Genomic DNA, 20,332 nt, shown 5'->3' on the forward strand with positions numbered 1-20,332 from the left:
AAAGAGAGGTGCCTATGCTCTGCCTATGTGAAAGAATTGGCTGTGTAAAAATTCTTTTCATTTCTAATGACCCAGCAAATTTGATCTCTGAGAATCTGTGTTCTGGCTCTGTTGTTGCCATAAATTCTCACACTCATCATTTGACCTGCATGGATGGATGGATAGGAAAATGGATGAGTACAAAAACTAACCAATCAAAAAATAATGCCATAAATAAAAAAAAAAAATACAATCATATATTTGGTAATAACATTATTACTTGTCATAAAAATTGTGATAAATAGTGATGAGTTTACTGACAATCCCAATGGTAGTGAAGAAAATTTCTTCTGGCTGTGATTGAAATGCCAAACTCTTACCGGGTGAATGCGGAGGAGGGGTACACATGAGAACCACACCTTGGCCTTCACGCACAGAAACCCCACCTCTCGTCTTCCCACTGAAAGCACCAAGATCTGGAAGAGTACGCAACAGTCTTTCTCAGTAACCCATCCAACAAAAAACATTATTAGAATCAATTTAAAGGAGCTACAAAGCTATTATTTCAACTAATCGTCGAAGCTCAAGGCATTCAAATTAAAGAACTTGGTGAAGTCTGTCAAAAAAGAAGACCTGTAGGTCTACAGCATCAAAGTTGAACACTTTACATGCCCCTTGGCCGCTGCAACCAACACAACCTTAACTTCTGTACAGTACCTCCAACATTGGTAAACAATGTTTCATATAATGTACCAAATGCATTATATAACACTATATGTGACGTTCAGAATGGTCACATAAAAATAACTGGGATAGAACAGATAGACAAGGAAACAAATCAAGTTAAAATTGTTAAGTAAGCATACAGCTAATCTTTAGACTTTAAATGACCTGAATTAAGGTTAGTTACAATTGTGATCTCTTATGCTGTTTGGGGGAATCAATTTAAAACACTGAATCCTCCCTAATGAATAAGTGTGTATATTAATTATATCATTTGAATTGCAATCATTCCCAATATGATTCCATTCTTTGTTGAAAAATACCTTTACCAATATTATTTTGAATGTATTAATATCATAGTCTCTGTTTTTACCTGGGTATTTTTCTGTGAAAGTTGAACAAAGCAGGTTTAAGCTGAAATCCCATAACTACAGGCTTTTGGAATCTATTACGGCCTGCTTAATTTCTTCTTGAAGCGATGCCAAAGTGTGGAAATCAAGCCACATCTGCTAACCTAGGGCAGGTCTTTGTGTTTCCACCACTTTCATTCCATTACTTATAGAGGTAGTGTTTACAATTACCTTAGTGAGGTGTGAAACCTGAATTTCTCTTAAAGTGCTGAAACATTTCATAATAATCATGGTTTATTTAAAAAATATAAATGTAGCACATAGTTTCAACATGTATTTTCTTTATTTTTCTAAACGTGTAATCTGTTTGTCCCTTAAGAAAGCACTGAGCTGCAGTTAATGTATCTATGTCTGTTAACTTTTTATGCTCATATGCAGAGCAATCCTCACTGACTCAGAATATGCTAAAACATACACAGAAGAAATACTTCCCAAAAAAGGTTGTTACCAATTTAAAATAAGTCTACAGTAAGAAAAAAATAAGCTTATCCATGTCAAAAAAATGGAGGAAGAATAAATATTTCATGTGAAATTCTGCACCTTGTCAGTACAGTCAACCTGGAGAGTAGGCTGTCATACTGTATACCCTGGATTTCAAACTGGAGTCTGCTGACTTGTCCATACTCTAATGTTTTATCTGGCTTGCCTTTTTTTTTTTTTTAATCAGTTGTGTTGGACTGTTATCCTGGAGGTACTCAATCCCATCATCTTGGCCCATTTGGTATGTGTGACTAGTGTTGATTTATTTGTGCTAACAATGTGCCACTAGACTGTAGAGATGGAGAGTCACTGATTGTCACCATGTTCAATATTGATTCACAGCAGCTCTCACCACAGTCTTTTTTTGTCAGTGTAGTTTCCTTCTACCTCGTTGTCACTTTTTATTCAAACATAAATCATGAGTTATTGTTGATCAATGTCCGCTACTTCAGCTTTACTAAGAAAACAAAGAACGAGCCAAATAGAATTTTCAAGTATTGATAAAATGGGGAAGAATAAAATGAGTAACATAAGGACTGAAACATCTACACAGCACATTTGCCAGTGTTAAATCAACTCTGAGAGTGTTAATATGTGTCACTTTTTAGTGTTGATTTAACACTGGCAATTTTGCTGTGATTTGCAAGGAATACTGACCAATGCTCTTTTGCATGACTGCACTACTTATACATGTATTGCTTTCTCATCAATTATTCAGCCAGGCTACATACTGAAACACAAGTCTTCTTAGACAGCTTGCCTAATTTCATAAATACTGAATGTAATTTTCATCATTATTTATTCCTATCCTGTTTAAGAGGCCTTTGCATTTGTTGCTGGAACCCTCTGTAATAGGGGAGGTCATTCCTGGTAAAACCTGTCCAGACACACTGCAAATTATACATTTGTGGGGGCAGTCGTGGCCTAATGGATAGGGAGTCAGACTTGTAACCCGAAAGTTGCGGAATTGACAGGAATTGTCGGTGGGGTGGGTGAAAACCCAGCGCTCTGTCCACCTTCAATACCACAACTGAGCTGTGACCCTTTGAGCAAGGCACCGAACCCCCAACTGCTCCCCGGGCGCCGCAGCAATGGCTGCCCACTGCTCCGGGTGTGTGTTCACTGCTGTGTGTGCACTTTGGGTGGGTTAAATTCAGAGCACAAATGGGTCACCATACTTGGCCACAAAGTCACTTTCACTTTCATTTTCATTTTACATCTCAGGCAGGAGCAACACTGAGCAGTAATAACGACCATAACAGAGAAAGGAAAAATGAAAATCACAGAACCACCTACATAAACATACGGTACTGTCTGATAGTCAAGAGAGAAGTGCATTGTAGAAGCCCCATTGCAATGATCACTTATCATGTAAGTCTAAAATAAACAAATAAAGGTGTCATTCAACAATGAGACATCAATATTAGAAGCAAGTTTATGTTATAGAACCAGGAGATGAGGTTCAAATTAATCTCATATTGACCTATCCCTTCTCTTTGCAAATTACCGTTATGTAAGTGACTCAATATTAATGACTTTTTAATAATGTAAAAACAGCATGGCCATTAACGCATCCTCAAAGATTACATGTCAACATATGTCTGCATAAATGTTTAAAATCTAAATTCAGAGCAAGCACAGGAGCAGGTGCTCAATGCATATTACTTTAATATCAGTATGAATACAATAAATGGGCATTAACTACTGATCATTTCAGATTTGCAGAACATTTCAGAGTGGGGTATGTGTGTGGGGCTTCCAGTGCTCAAGTGAAGGCATCCTTTTAATTTCATTACAACTGTACTGCTCAGAGTGGCTCGATACCTGAGCCTCAACCAGACTTGTGTCTGCAGAGATAGAAGAACTCTTTGGGGAAAAAGATCAGAGACATCCTTTCTGCCTACTGCCTTCAAAGTCACGGCTGAAAAACAGCTCAAGTGTGAGTTCAGCAGCTCAGAATTTTAAAACAAAGGGAGAAAGAAAAACATCCTACTGAAACATCATTGGAGCAGAGTACAAGAGCAGTGGACAGAGTATAGAGAACTAAACCTTTCTTCATTCACACTGGCTGGTCCACACTACCTCTCCCCTGACTCCATGCTTGAAACAGGGCTGTGTTCAGTATGCCAGCTTGACATAGCAACCCTCTGGACTAGAGGATGTAGTGGAGAGCTGCACTGACATATAATTTCAAAATTTTCTTCAGGCCAAGCAGGCCCAAATGAATGTAGTCCAATCTGAACAATTGATTTTTTTTTTACCAGACTTTAGCACAAACCTAAAATTTCTACATTCAGAATCTCAATTGTATTGTATGTATGAGAACACACACACAATGCACCAGGGGTGGGCAATCCATGTTCCTCGAGGGCCAGTTACCTCCTCGTTTTCCAACGATCTCCTTACCCACTGCTGATTGCCTAGATCAGGTGTATTCAGTCGATCAGGTAACAGGTCCAGTCTACCACATACCACATTTTCAATGTCAGACGTTTCTTTGCATGTTATGGGGCTCATGATACAAGACTCCAGGAGATTTTTTTTGCTTGTTTAAATTTCCATTGTGTGAAGCTTGTGATTATTGTCCTGAATGAGTCGTTCTTTCTCTGAGATCCCACTGGTGAGATCTAAAATATGTATAACAATCAGAATTTGCAAACATGTAAACTTGAGTTGCAGTTGAAATACATTTAGCCATCCCAAAATTGAGAACGTGAAAAACTCAGACGGTTTAAGCAGAACTATAGTCACTATAGCCACCAGTGTGGTTGCAGAATTTGATAACTCCTTCTCTTTGAAGATTTATAATTTTATTTTGTTCCAATACACTTCTGTCTGCAAAAAATTATCCAAGAGGTGATCCCATACATATCCCATTTGTTTGAATTTACTATTGCAAAAGAATTATGTTTCAGTACATGTATAATTGATGTGATTTCTCATTGTATTTCACGTGAAACTGTTATCTCAACCCCACTGTTAAACTTCCTTAACCTTCTGAAACTGTGCATCCCCATATTGACCGATTACATTTTGCGTTTGGTTTTACATTTACAAAATAAGTTACTGAACAAATCACAAGGCTTTTAAACGTGTTGGATTGGTTGCAGTTCTGTTTTGCACAGCCATCTTCAGGGATTGAAATAAACATTTTTATACTTTTTGGAATACTTTATTTTTACACACAGGTGACTTTATTTTATGCAGTAAAATGATGTCCTCATAAAAGGACAGATTTTTTATAAGACTACTTCCTGTTCAAAGAATGCCTAGTTTTAATACTTCTTAGGTCCTGCTAATGTCAAACTACTAATATCAAATATACCTAGCTAGGAAAAAATACAAATGCATACAAAGTAAAACTCTGTTCTTAGGAGGTTAAGAGGTTAAGTAAACTCATCAGAAGGGATTTTTTGTGGTACTTTCTCTCTGGAGAAAACAAAGAGATGTTCTCTTTGTTTTCTCCAGTGGTACACTGAGTACAATCACTATTCACTAATGTACCACTCGAGAAAACAATGGATGTTTACTCTTATATATGTTGAAAATCTCCAGGTTAATCGATTATTTAAGCATCAGCTAATTATTTGAGGCCAGAAACCAGCCTGAATTTGCAGGATATGAAACATGGAACCTATGCTTTGGTTGAGCTGCAGACCTCTCCAATTTACCATGCTCTAATTTAAATTTATAGCAGGCACAGTATAGACTTGTAATGAACAGACTGATTGTGATCTCTCAATAAACATTCAAGTTTTAACAACAAATAAAATTAAAACCGATTTCTTTGTAATATTCAGTTATTGAGTCAATAAACTACTCAGATGTATCTGAACTAGTTAAAGTAGTCAACAACAGTGTCAATGTATGAAAATGTGCAGTGTCAACATGAAAAGGGAAGAAATAGTTGAGTGATAAATATCCACGACTTCTTATACTGAAAGAACAAAACAGCTTGTTTTCCAACTATCCCTGGACCAGGTGTGTTCAGCCAGTCAGGGCTTCTGACAGCAGTGGGTAGTGTAGGGATAGTTGGAAAACAAGCAGGGCAGTGGCTCTCGAGGACCAGGGTTGGCCACCCCTGCTCTAGACTAAGCCTGAGACTATTACACATCGATGCTGTCAGATCTGAAGCTGAAGAAACAGTCACACAAATGTGTCACATCATATGCTAAAGAGACATGGATAAAATTAGAAAAAAATTAAATCAGACCAATGGATGAAAAGATGAACAGGTTTTCTGAACACACACACAGGCAACAATATCTCATGGTAAATGAAGCTTATTTTAGCAAACAACCCCAATAAGGCAGCTTGTTTAATGTCTATGATTCTTAAAATTATTTTAGTACAATAAATTATATGACTACAAACTATTATATGACCCATTGTATTTTGCGAATTTAATCTCCATTACTAACAATATTTAAACATATAAAACAAATATTTGCTTCAGTGTTTTGTTAACAGTATGACGATACTATCATTAAAAAAATAAATAAGAATTTTCCCACTTGGACATTTATGACTGGTTCTTCAGATCTTATCACAACAGTTGGTGAGATGTGAGTTTTGTTGCTGACTCAAAAGTACAGCTGAGATAGCCACACATTCTTATTCAGTGAGTGATATTTTAGGTCTGTGGCTCCAAATCCCCAGGCCACTGAACATTTGGTACTGTACTGCACTGCAAGCGAAAAGCTAAATAAATTCAACAATAATGCCAGAATTTTATAGCCATTTATAGGCTATTTTTGCTGTAATACCTGTTGGCACACTTTGTCTGTGTTGCATCTTTCTACATTAGTCCCTCTCACACCCTGAACAACAGGATGCTGACTGACCTGTCAGGTACTGGAACAAGAAAATCCAATTTTGCACAAAGGCAGCTTGATTGAAGGTGACGTGTGACAAACAAGTTGCAATTCTCTTGTTGTCATTTAAGAACAGAAGAAATAACTATAGTCATCTTAATCTAACAGATAAGTAAGAGAAAGTTACCTTTTTTTAATGTTTTATTTTTTTTAATGTTTAAGAAATGAAATTCACTGGAAAGAAGGTCCAAACACCACACTGATTCATCAGTACAAAAATGTAGGCAAAATTGTTTCAGAAAAAAAGGTTTAAACTGACATTTTTTACATACTGATTTAAGACTCACGTGGACATAGGCGGAGGAGGAAAAGATCTGCCTACAGGGCCAGTTAAAAGGACAGATGAGGGTACATGTGAAGATGCAGCTTCTGTCCCTCAGAAACTTGCAGAACTATGGTGAAGTGTGTGTCTGTGCTTTACCATCTGTGCATCTAAGGCTGCCAGTGCACTGGTTTATATTCAATTTAGGATAGTCTTCCCTTAATTTATGCTCACTTTTTTTGAACACATGGATATATATTTGCAGATGAAAATAAAACAAAAGATTATAATAACTTGGTTCTGTTGGTCTAAACAAAATTATATTTTTTATGGAAAAGTCTCTGTCCCTTTTTTTCTGTCTTCATCCTTTCAGGCTAATCTAGCCATTTGTTTCCTAAGTAATTCCGGTAACAACTCTAAGTCCCCATAATAACGCAGGAGGCCATGTACTACAGTATGCTTTCTAGCAACAGCTCAGTGACTGAGAACAGTAAGCTCCCGCTAGACATGCCAATATGAACATTATGGTCATTGCTCCCGTGGAAACTGCAGTGAAGACCAACAATGCATTTTCCTTTGAGCAAAGTGCCCCTGGTCTCTCTGTGCCTGCTGCCTTAGCCTATGATGATATTTTGGCGGTGGGCCAGAGGATTAGCAGGGTAAGAAATATGCTTTTATGCTCTCATTTACCACTGAGACATGGCATTTGAGGACATATACTCTGTCAGCAGTGCAACTTAACAGAATCAGATGGAGCAGTAAAAAACTAAACAAAACCTCACTGTAGAAACACAGTGTTTATTTACCCCTGGAACCAAACAGATTTATTTTGAGAGATGAAGAGTTTGAAGCTAATTATTTCCTCTGACAGCCATGTTCAACCGACCCACCCACCCACCTAACTCCCAAAATTGACAGAATAAAATGTACAGTTGTTAACAAAGACATATGGGCTGCAGACCACTATTTGACAATCTGTGATGAAAGCTGGGAAACTGGCTCAATGAAAAAAAAAAAAAAAAAAAAATACTCACATGCAAATTGCAATAAAGCGTCTCGACTTAGGACGGTCCCAAAGCTGTTCTCTGCTTTACAATGGTACTTCCCATAGTCAGTAATCTCACTTGCATTGGTAATAATTAAGTTTCCATCAATGAAGCTGTAGCGGTAATCTGCCTCTGTATCCAATTCTGTCCCATTGATGTACCACCTGAAAGACATTGGAAGAATAAGAGATTCTGATATATTTTTGGTGAATAACAAGCTAACTGAGCAGTGAAAGTAGGACTGAACAGAGTACATAGACAAATCTATGCCCCACCTGTATGTGGGTAGTGGATTCCCCCGTGCTTCACAGTGCAGCACCACCTTCTTCTCATCAGAATCCAAAGGAAAAATAACATCATCTGGCTCCTGGATAAAAACAGGCCCAAACTCTTCATTTTCTGTGAGAAAACACAGGTAGAGACAAAGATGACTGAAATTATAACAACGAGAATGTCACTCAGTTTTACTGTCCAATTATTTTTTTATTATTCCCCAGTTTGGTTAGTGCAATTGCATATTGCATATCAGCATCTTTTATAGGAAACAAGAGAAAAGGAACACCTCAACAAAAATGAACTGTGACAACAACTAGCATGACATTCTGCAGCAGACAACAGATTTTTGGACAGGTAATAAGACTATTTTGATATATGGTATAACTGATGTGGTTGTTCAGCACTAGGAAACCATCCCCACAAGCCCCAAAGAGGGTGTCAAATTTGTTTTCAGTGAGAAACCTTGGAGGCTGTTGTCCTTCTAAAGTACATGTAACAAATTTTGTTAGAAGTTAGAAGACACCTTTTGAAAACATAGTTACTAACATAGTTGATTCACTAGGTAAGAATTGAAAGTTTGATAATTCACACCTTTAAGCTTAACCTTTAAGCCTGAGCCAGTTACATTTAAAGCTGTTGGACTCGTTGTTTGAGCTACAAATTCAACTTGGGTCCTACAGTAGCTTTACACTGTTACTGTATTTCTTAGGATTTGGGAATCATCTTTTGTTTCTGTTTCCCACCACGATCTAAATTCATATTTCAGATTAAAGCATTGTACTTTCAACACCAATATCTAACAGTATACAACCGTATTAGATGAATGATAACAATAGTAAGATACTGTTAGTACATTTGTACCAAAATACTTTTTATCATCTCTTCTCACAGATCTATTGCCACCCATTTATAGAATAATTTAACTATCTGAACAGAAAGTAGGCATTTTTTTGTTTGTCAGGGAGGAAATGTTACAACAACACAATATTTCCTTTTTCTGTCAGTCCTCCAACATTGTTTATTACCCTCTTAATAGTCTGTGGTAAAAAGGCTCCATAAGCAGAATTACAAGAAATAAAACAAGTCCATGGTAAAAATGTTTCCAATAAAAAACTGCCCCATCTGGGATTTATACATTGGTAAATTCTGGAAAACATGTACTTACTGTAAGTAGCTCTTATTTTTGGGCATTAATATGGCATCACTTGACTGCAATATACAACACAAATGAATGTGATAGAACAAACAAGATATTGCATTTATTGTAAATAGAAACAAGAGTGCCTGTTGTGACACATACAATACATGTCACAATAGCAATTAGGGTCATAGCAATGGTAATTTTGCAGAAGTGTTACTGGTGCTGTCATGACAGTCCACTTGAGAGCTAACCTTTGATAATACCTACAGTATACAACAATATGCAACTGGACAGGAAAGTAGAATAAATTAGGATTACTGTAATGTGATTGTTGCTGTTAATAGTCTGAATGAACAAGTTGAATAGTCTGATGAAACATTTTTAATCTCTGTCCGTTTTTGTTATATTACAACCTTAAAGGCTATCTAGTTTATTAACCAGTAGGAAAGCTGTGCATGAATCTTATAATATATTGCATATATGTAATATATACCATATAATTGATTCAGGCTACAAAATTACTGCTTGTGCTACAGCCACATCACAGGCTGCTCAAATCAAAGCCTAGTGCAGGTATCCCAGAAGAATAGCAATCTGATATTTGGACACTGATAATTTGTCTGTTTGTGGTTTTGTACACAATTATTAATTATTAGGGCATGGAAAGTGGAAAGGTCCACCTTAAAAATAAGCAAAATGGAAATGGTTGAAACCATCAATCAATTTGTTACATAAATATGTGTTAAAACATTACTGTCACAAAGGTAAATGCATGACTGAAAGCAAAAAAATGAAAACAAAAGAACCACAGAACCACTAACTAGGTCCAAGGTATGAATTAAAAAAAAAAAAAAAAAGAACTTATTTCTTTAATTCTGCAAATTCTTTAAGTTGCAGATGGCACATGTTGCATGCTGTAAAGACCAACAGGGGATATAATATAATATAATATAATATAATATAATATAATATAATATAATATAATATAATATAATATAATATAATATAATATAATATAATATAATATACATTTATAGTATGCTTGACAATTTGAGTCGCAAATGATAATCTAGAATGTAGAATTTGTAAAATGTTATTGAATACCTTCACAACTATGCCTAAACTACGCTGTGTCTTGATATAAGTTCCGGTTGGGGAATTAAAAGTGGCCCTCATGCAAAATTTGAACTCTCCATGGCACAAATACACCCACATATTGATGTGCTTGCTAATCTAGTTTTGTCTGTTTGACAACCCCTGTTGCAATTCTGTTCTGTTCCTTCAGAGTAGTCTACTCTTTGATCCAGCCTTCAGTTAAAACAGAAGTGATGCATGCACTTAGAATATTTACAAGATATGTTATTTCAGACTTCAGAAACAACAGCTGAATCTTGTGTTCTGCCATAGAATTAATTCTCTAAGGAGATAAAGAATTTAGGAAGAATCTTAGCCCAGTAAACATATGAGCTTTGTGTCCACATGCAGCAGCACAATACAGCATCTAAATATATTACTTATATCTTTATATACCTTATATCTTTATATACCATATACTATATGGATTCATGCTGTGTAACACAGACATAATTATATTGAGTGTTTAGATTTAACTTGTATTTTATCTGGTACATAAATAATAATTCAGTCACCAATCTTGAGCACTTCTCACTATTTAGTAATGATCTGATAAAAAGAATCACATAATTTTTCTCATATGACGTATATTCTCACAAACCCTTTGTCAACTTTTTACTGATGTTGGTTATAAATAAAAATAATACCCCAATCAGTAAAGGGAAATGAATCAATATTAAGTTGCAAACCTTGCTGAGCATACTGTATAGAGCAAAGTACTTGCTCATAGTGTTACTACAGCTAACAATGAATATGTCTCCACATCCATCGAACAATATGTATGCTGCGCCAAGAGTGGGCAATGATGTATGATACAATGATTTCTATTTTAAACGCAACCATAACATTTATGGTGGTGACCTTCAGCTTAAACATGTAAGATGTGAAGTTGTATAATATCAAAGCTAAGCAGAGCATCGGTAAGGAAGGTACTAACTGTTTGCTAGTATTAGCTGGTCACAGAGAACAGGCAGCTGCTAAATGCAGAGAATGATTCATCACTAAATATGCTTGCTTTCTATGATTGCTTTAAGTTTGTGTTAATTCCCTTATTAATTTTCTGTCCACTAAAACTGGTAGATTATGCATAAAAAAGGCTACCATTGCTACAATGTTCAATGGATGTCACTTTAATTCCCTGAAAGCAGGGAGTGGGCACTTTAACCTTGTATATACTTTGGTATATGTTCTGCTTGAGCTCACACATAAACCTAACCATCTGCTTGATTAGCTTATAGTATGTAATAAATGGACAACTGAAGCACAGATATCTCATTCTATTATGGTCATCACAGATGTCACAACAGGAAAAGCTGACTTGACAAAAATATTATTTTCTCTTTCTTTTAGAACACCATAGTTACCAAAATAATTGCTTAGTGACTGGAACTTTGCCCAACTACACAACATTTTTATGACCATTTGAAAGCATTAAAGAGTTGGATGAAAAAAGTGGTTTAAATACTATAGGACATATGGTCTGTGTAAGTGTGTAAATAAAATGTAAACACATACACCAGCATAGAAGTTATTTAAATCACTCAACTGCAAGTGCCATGGCCATCTGTCAGTCAAAGAGCTAAAAAATGCAATATCCCCTATAAGCCCTTTTTGGCATCCTTTTCATTCACTGAACATCAATCCAGTGCAATGGTATAATGCTCTTGTCACCACTGACAATGGAGAGGCATTACTCTCACCTTGGTTATAAAGATGTAAGTCATTTTATAGCTACACAGTGATAATGCTGTCATAGAGTAAAAAAGACAAAATGGTGGGCAGAGAGAGAAATAGATTAAAAAAACTGAAACAGAAAAAAGTTGCTATTCCTATTTTGTATTCTCTTTAAGTAATGTCACTGCCCTCATTACTCTCCAATGTGTGCTATGATTTGTCAATTCTGCAACTACTTCAGATATTATGTCACTTCAGATGCTTATTGCCTCTGAAGTGACATAATATCCTCTATAATTTTTCATGTAGATTTATTCTAGTGTAATTCCATACTGTTGGGTTATTAAATCTTCTTTGACAAAAATATCAATCAAATCTATGGTTTCTACACTGACAAGGACACCGTGAGAGCTGGATATTGTCACGAACCACTTCAATTTCACAAAGGGCATGACCCTGGTCACTGCAGGCCATGCACAGGGATGATGGATAGGTGAGATTCATTTCCAGACCAAATCTAAACAGGCAGGAAGCCCACACACATAAAGTGAGACGTGACATGGCTAAAGGTGGGCAGAGTCCATTCACACCAATCATGTTTGAACTCTTCAGTGTCCAGAGCTCAAACCTTAGTTTGGTTCACTTCGGTGGGTGACAAGTATGTCATCTGAACTCATGTGGCACCTCATATGACTACCTGAAAATTCAGGTCTCAGTACTGCATGTGACAACAGGGCAGCTGATGAGGACTGAGAGTGTAATCCAGGATAAATAACAGGAGTTGACCCCAAAAGCAAAAGCAGAAGGAGACAGATGATGACATTTGATAACTAGCAATTACTCCTGACAAAATAAACTGAAGGCAGACTACTCTTTATAGCCAATCATGTTCAGCTTTCTCGTCTTGTTTTCTTAACTAATGAATAGAAAAGCATGCATGTACACAGGTCTTCATCATCCTTAGCTAAAGTTGCAAGTTAAATCTACAGATGAAGATGTGTAACCAGATTTAATGAGCTATTTGTGAGATTATATTAATGTAATTTGTTTGTCAGTGTGAGCTTCAAACAAAATGAAAAGCAAACAAAATGTAGGTTTGACTGCAGCATTAGTTTTACCTTCACTGCGGTAATCCTCCTGAGAGCTGAGCAGACTTAGGGCTGACAGGGGGTGACTGGAGAAAGCAGGCCAGTCAGGAGTCACCAGCCCACCACTGTGGCGTTGTCTAGGTCTGCTGCGTGAGTTGAGCACTGACGAAGAGCTGTCTGGTTTCATTCGTAATACTGCTGCATATGATATGGGGCGAGCTGCAGCAGCTCTCGCAAAGTCTGGACAAAAAAATAAAAAGATTTTACAGTGAAAAAAGTAGCTCCAAAGGGAGAGAAATAATTATACTAGGTTTTGTTTAAAAATCACACTATTGTGTGTTTTTAATAATACACTATACTATGTTTTGACTTATATAATCTATTGTATTACACCATGTGTATGAACAAAGTGGAGTTTTCTACACAGGAGAAATCTTGCTGAACAGGAAAATAAAAGAGTAGAGACAGCAAAACAAGGAGATATCACGATTCAGGAAGAGCAGGAGAGTAAAACAGGTGGAAAGGACTACAGTACATTTCCTACAGTCTGAAAATACATTCCATGTTGAAAAACATGTGCATAGTATCTGTTATATACAAATTTGTGAGGTAAAATTTACATTTATGCAACAAGATAAAGATCTGGAGTTTTGATCTCTGAATGATCCTAAATCTATCCCTCTTTTAAGCCTATCCTCTAATTGGGATTATAATTTTCTAAATCACCATCAAGATAACTGTTAAAAAGAAGTTAAAATACCAATAAGGGTCCTTAGCTCTTTTGAGAAAACTCCACTCTCTATTTCCAGAATAATGCTCGGAGCCTTCCCTCTCTGGTTTGCTTACAGCAAGTCTTTTCTTAAAGATCTAGCAGCCATTAGAAACACACTGAAAAGACATTTATGATGCCTTACATTAAAAATACACGTTAGAAGGCACATTGCATATTCTGGACATCACTGTGATCAAGGTCTCAAAATTGAATAAAATTAGTGTAACAGAACAGGAGAAACAGCTTTATAGAGTCTACGGAGGTTCAGAATAATATCTTTTTCTGAAGTGTAAACTACTGGCTGTCACTATTCATGGTTGTCAGCATATTCTTCTACTTACTTTTGAAGAGGAATTCTCCAATCTGTGTAGGGTAATGTACCAATGTGTTGTCTTTTATGATACTATAAATATAACAACTCAAGATTACACACACAATTAGACAGCTGATCGTGAATACATATTTCCAAAGCAATTATACTACTAAGCCGAAATTACTGATGGTTTGGAATCACTGCAAGGACATAATGCTTAAACTAAAAGGCAAAAAATGTCTGAAGCTCAGCAAGACTCAATCAAAGTTCTGCAATGGGGGCTGGGAGTGTTTTGCACTACACAATAAAATGATATGAAAGAACTGAACAATCCTAGAAATAATTATGTACCCTTGGGGATTTGTCAGCTGCAAAACTACTGCTATCTACACACACAGAATAGCCAATTATTCTACATACAACATATTCGAGGGAGATGCAAGACATGAAGCTTCATATTATATTAAACATACTGTAACTGAGTTTAATCATTATCAGCTTAACTGAGGTATAAACCACATTCCCGCTGCTGATGTCCACAGCTGGCTTAACACTGTAGAACCTTCCACTCTTTCTGAAAATGTGCCTTTGACAACTAGAGAAAGTTAAAGTTAAAAGCCGAAAATGTGGTTTCCCCTAATAATACGTTTTCTAACACCTAATTAGTCTTGGAAAAAAATGTCCTGTACTATTTTATGACAATTCTCAAAAGCCATGTCTTTATTTACCAGCAGTTATTTGGTTCAGTGCCTCTTCATTCTAGCCATTGTTCTCCTTTTGGTTGTGTTTTACTGATTTAACAGCATGTACCAGTTTACACTGTAAATGCTGTTTTTTTTTCACAGTCACAGTTTTTATTTATTCATTGTAATTCATTGGCTAAGTAAAGACTTACTTAGCATTTTAATGTCGAACCACTGTCTGGTCTTTCACACCAGTTGAGGCTCTTTAAATGATCAGAAAATTGCAGAAATTCTATGAAAAAAGATAATTTTTCACATTATTTTTAGTCCCATCGCAATTTTCTCATGAACAGCTCAGCACTGAAACAAAACTTCTGCACTTCAGAAGGCTTCCTTCCCACGTATCAGCTGCAAATTCACCTGTGTTATTGGGGTAAAGTCAATTTTGCAAGAAAGTGGGGAAGTAACTGAACATAATGAAACAAATCTGATAACATATCTTGCTTGTAAGATCTGCTCTTACTAAAGAAATTACTGCTATAGTAACTATTGATATTTGAATAGGTTTTCTGACATTTCTCATTCTGTTGTTTTCTCATAAATTACCAGAGAAAATAAATGACATAAATTTGTTCCATGCAGATGCTTTTGGCAACACAACAAAAAGGGACACTCCATCATTAAGAGCATATACATTTTGCATACTGTTCTGTTTTAAACAATCTCATTCCCTTTCCCAGGAAAATAGCATTCCAGACTGGGACTAAACATTGACAAATACAGCGTACTAAAATAAAAGTATCTTTGGTTTGTTTGACTACTGATGCTGACAGGCACTTGCTCTTGTCAGCTGTCACCTTCATCTGATAAAAGCAATGACCCTTGCAGATCCCACCGATCCCTATCTCAGAGGAAGCAAAATCAGAAACACTCATTGTTGAAAGGGCTACTACTGCTGCTGCATTTCAGGGAGCTCTAGAGCAGTGTGATCGTTTCAGGTCTTAACACCACCTTCATGATAACATCAGCAAAGGAGACAATGGCCATTCTATATTTGAACAAAGAACATAAAGCTGGTCCTTATTATCAAACATATGTTGGATGGCGGGTTCACTTTAATGAAGGTTGCCATTGTGTATACTCTATTAATTTAGCATATTATGCACTATGAGCAACTGAGCAGGCTTATATGTCTCTGAAACAAGACTCTTGGCAGGTAAACTAACAATAATGGGGAGGTAAGACTAAAGGAAGATGACATGCTTCAAGTGAACAGAGAGAGGAGGGACTCAGGGAAACAAACAATGGGGAGAAACTTATCTACTTGTATTAAATCACTGGGCTGGCACTGTGTAGGAGAAAATATGTGAGTCTTGGCCTCATCTGCAGATTCTTAACTCTGGTGGCAAAAAACAACTACAATAACATATAGTGAGAAGGTGCGAAGCTCATGAAGGCTCAAGTAGATGGACATGATTAGCCACAGCCTGTAAGATTAATGACCTTCACAAACCTAAAGACCTTCACAGCAAGACCATATTGACTGAAGCTGATTACACTTGAGACTATTTAGCAGAATATCATTAGAGATACAACAATCCATATATCAACCTCACCTAACATCCTATGACAGTGGACTATGTTCACAGTTTAGCTACAATGTGTGCATTTCGTTGGCATACGGTTCATATCAGCACGAGTACATGCATGTCCACGTGCTTGCATGTGGCTAACGCTAACGTAGCTCTTTTGAGTATTAAACTAATATATAAAATTTTCTGCTTTAAGTGTCACCTGATCGTTTTTTTTTTTCTTAAAGAGTAGTAGTAACTTAACAATTAGTAGGTGTTAATTAACTTTTACAGTGGGATTGTATCTGCAACTTTTTCTAAATGTTTTCTTATGCTCTGTTTTAACAGGTTCATGTGAAGATGCAGTGGAAGAGGAAGTTTTGTGAATGTTAATGAAGAGTTGCTACAGCAGTCATAACCAATTCACAGATGTCCTCATGTGTCTGTGTCAGACTACTTGTTTAACATTATTGATGAGTTATTTAGATGATAGATGTTATTTAATGAGTAATGTATTGCATGTGCTCTGTTGTTAGGACTCTGATGATGATCACTCATTCTGCCACCTTGACTTTGGAATCGTCCTTGTTGAGCATGAAGGTGCTGTGTTCACATCTTCTCTGCATCTCAATCCAGCCTCAGCTAAGATCGTCATTGAGGGAGAAGTTGTGATGGAAAACATTAACGACTTGCCAAAAGCTGTGTGCATTCTCTTTGGACTGGCATATGCACTGCATCTCAACTACCCCAAACCGATGCAGAACACATTCCAATTCATCCAACAAGTACTTCTCATGTTGGGCCACAGTGACTTAAAACCCAAGTTACAAACATTAAAAAATCAACTTACAATTTGATTTTGACAAAGGAATGGCTGTTTATTGTTCTTGAGTGAATGAATCTCTAAATAGATTCTCAAAATACCCTGTCAATGTAGTAAGTGATGTAAAGTTTACCAGTGTTTACACTTGCACATTGTTGCTCTTATGAGTTAACAGTGGTCATATTTATGATTTAGAGACTTGATTCAAGTTTTAATGCTTAGCCAGTTTTAATGCATGTCTAGTCATTCAGAAGGATATAGCATAATGTTGAATACTGTGTGTTTTCATGTTCCTGTAAACAATTTGCACAGTTAACAAGCAAAAGAATTGCATGTCAAAAAATGTTACTTGTCTTTTTGTTGAGTACATTGATGTGCTACCTGTTTTTTTATCAGCAATAAAAACATTGAAGTGCTGTTATTTCTTAAAGTAGTATCATTTCTTAATTATAAGGCATTACTTACATATAACATTTATCACTACCTAAAATCAATACTATGTAATAGTAGTATTTTTATAAAATGTATGCTAAAAAATTATAATGTGAACCAATGATTTTTAGTAAAGACTACTAATGCAAACTTGATTTGTCTACTGCACCCACTAAAATTTTTATGTTAATACAACTTAACCTCTTTAATTTCACTCGGTGTAAAAACTAAAATGGTTTAGTGCAACGGGTTTCCACACAATTTTCTAGTAAAGTCAACTGATTCGTGTATTTTTATTTATTCATTATTTATTTTTCTTGAACATAGAACATAATCATACAGTAAAATGGCACAAAATGAGATTGCACATCTTTTCTGTATCTAAAATATTAAATAAATGACAAACTTTTCTAACTGGCTTCAGATTATGTAGCACACAATAGCAACACTCAGAGTTCACAAAGTTCGGCATCAGTAAACAGGTTCATTGTATGTATTGTGTTCTCTGAAATGCCAAATTCTAAATCCCTGGGTACTGATTATAGTGTTGATCACTGTACACACCAATGAAGCTTGACTGCCAAGTCTTGAATGTTGTGCCCAACTTCTCAGGCTTACAACAATGACTTTTTTTATTTTCTGGGCTTAAGTTGTGAGTATTAGAGAGGCTGTTACAGCTCAGGTTCTCCTGCCAGTTGGAAAACGTCCATCAGTCCCTGATGGGGGGGACCAAAAATAGATTGCAGCGTTCTTGCTTTCAGTGCATTTCAGCTGTGCTAAGTTAATAACCTGCTGGATTGTAACTAGTAATCATTGCTTTATGTATGCATTGACTATGCCATTTGGCTTAGTGGGCTATTGGGAACTAGGAAATGTAGCTGACCTCAGTGGCTTGGATGAAACTTTTAACAAAGCTTCATATTTTAATGTTTATTTTTTTTCAAGGTATACAATCACAGCAATATATTCATTGTATGGTCCAGCCCTCTGTAGTGCATGCAAATACTCATCCATTTGTTCAAATGCAACCATATTTCTGGTGCATGTCTTTTTTGCCCTTGGTGAAAATGACTTAATTCATCACTTATACAGAACTACACATCTATATTCCTTGCACCCAACTTTTAATATTAAGATACCTGATGAACAGCTGAATTACCGTTCCATACTTACCACTCCAAGTAATATTGTATTCCAAATCAGAAGAGGACTCGGGGAAGGAAAAAAAGGACCTAGATATCATGCCTGCCCAGCCCACTTTTAACATCAGAGAAATCTAATTGTCCTGCCCTCTCTGCTTCTGCATGATTTAAATATCTATGGAATGAAAAGGGACTGAGCACTGGAGACAGGTACAGATGACAATACCACAGAACAGAGGAAGCATTGAGTTCAGTGTGAGTATTTTCAGAGTATTCAGCAAGAACAGTAGGTCAATAATCCATTACACAAGCCCTCATTTCAAAAGTACCATATTAAACAAGACCCACCGCACCCGTGGGGATGGCTGCTGATAATATTGAAAAGCCGTTTGAAGTGTGGCACTCTTACTAAAATATTTTTGATAGCTAAAAGCATACTCAGCTGTCTGCACTGTTTTGGCTAAAGCCTTACCTTTATGGATTCTCTTTGCTACCTAAGGTCAAAGAGTAGTTGTAGTAGTAGTAGAGTAGTCAAGTAATTGCTGAGTAAAATGAACATCGCCTGAGGACAACACTGATCGTCATGAAACGGATGGCGATGATGAAGGAGGAGAGGTAGGACCCAAGTACCGGACAAAGCAGGTTTATTTCCCAGAGTTCAGACAAAAACAAACACAAGGAAAGTATTCTCCGCCACTCGACAGACAGGCAGGCAGGACAGTCCTCTCACTGCTGCAAACATGCATCACATCCATCAACGCTCCGACAGAGAACAAAGACTCTGACAGAGGGTATATATGGACAGAACTGAACACTAATTAACACAGGGGAAACTAATAGACTAACGAGAAACAAAGTTAACCCAGGTCACACAGGAGAACAACAGGAAACTAGCCAAAATAAGAGACCAAAACTGGAACTGAAAATCCAACTCATGACAGAGTCAATCCCCGGCTGGATTCTAGACGGCCACAAAACATAGTTCAAACAAAACAAGATCCAGGGCGGGCGAGAGGGAGCCGAGTACAAATCCAAAAAAAAAGACAAAAACAAGGCTCTGACATAGCAGAGTTCCGGGTCAACAGCAAGGTCGACCCCTTGGGCAAACAAAGTCCGGAGACAGGTAAGGGTCTGAAGCCGTTCGGGTGGGTGGCCTCTCAAGCAGGCATGGGTCCGAAGCCATTCGAGTGGACGGCCTCTCAGGCAGGCATGGATCTGAGGCTGTTCAGGTGGAGGACCTCTCAGATGAGAGAGGAACAGGCACAGCTCAGGCTCTGTAGCGCTGGCCTCTGGTTCAGGTTCGGGCTCCGCAGCACTGGATTCTTGTTCGGGTTCTGGCTCCGCAGCGCTGGCCTCTGGTTCAGGTTCAGGCTCTGCAGCAATGGACTCTGGCTCTGCAGTGCTGGATTCTGGTTCGGGTTCTGGCTCCGCAGCGCTGGACTAAGGTTCTGGCTCAGCAGTGCTGGACTCTGGGGCTGGAGCCGGTGACTGGGCCTCGGCATGAGCTCC

At 37.1% G+C, this 20,332-nt stretch overlaps 1 protein-coding gene across 2 annotated transcripts in view; it reads right to left on the reverse strand.

Annotated features, from left to right (window-relative positions):
- Positions 1–20,332, reverse strand: part of cntn5 (contactin 5) — an 88,625-nt gene that overhangs the window by 39,125 nt on the left and 29,168 nt on the right. The window contains exons 3-6 of one of the 2 annotated variants that reach the window (XM_026330313.1): positions 13,118–13,327; positions 8,050–8,173; positions 7,763–7,938; positions 360–455 (exon numbers count right to left, since the gene is read on the reverse strand). In XM_026330313.1, the coding sequence (XP_026186098.1) occupies positions 360–455; positions 7,763–7,938; positions 8,050–8,173; positions 13,118–13,327 (606 nt within the window). Of the gene's footprint in view, positions 1–359; positions 456–7,762; positions 7,939–8,049; positions 8,174–13,117; positions 13,328–20,332 lie in introns of those variants that run through there. The other variant, XM_026330323.1, reaches the window with a different exon arrangement.

The sequence above is a fragment of the Mastacembelus armatus genome, chromosome 13, assembly GCF_900324485.2.
Source record: "Mastacembelus armatus chromosome 13, fMasArm1.2, whole genome shotgun sequence".
In the NCBI taxonomy this organism is placed as follows: domain Eukaryota; kingdom Metazoa; phylum Chordata; class Actinopteri; order Synbranchiformes; family Mastacembelidae; genus Mastacembelus; species Mastacembelus armatus.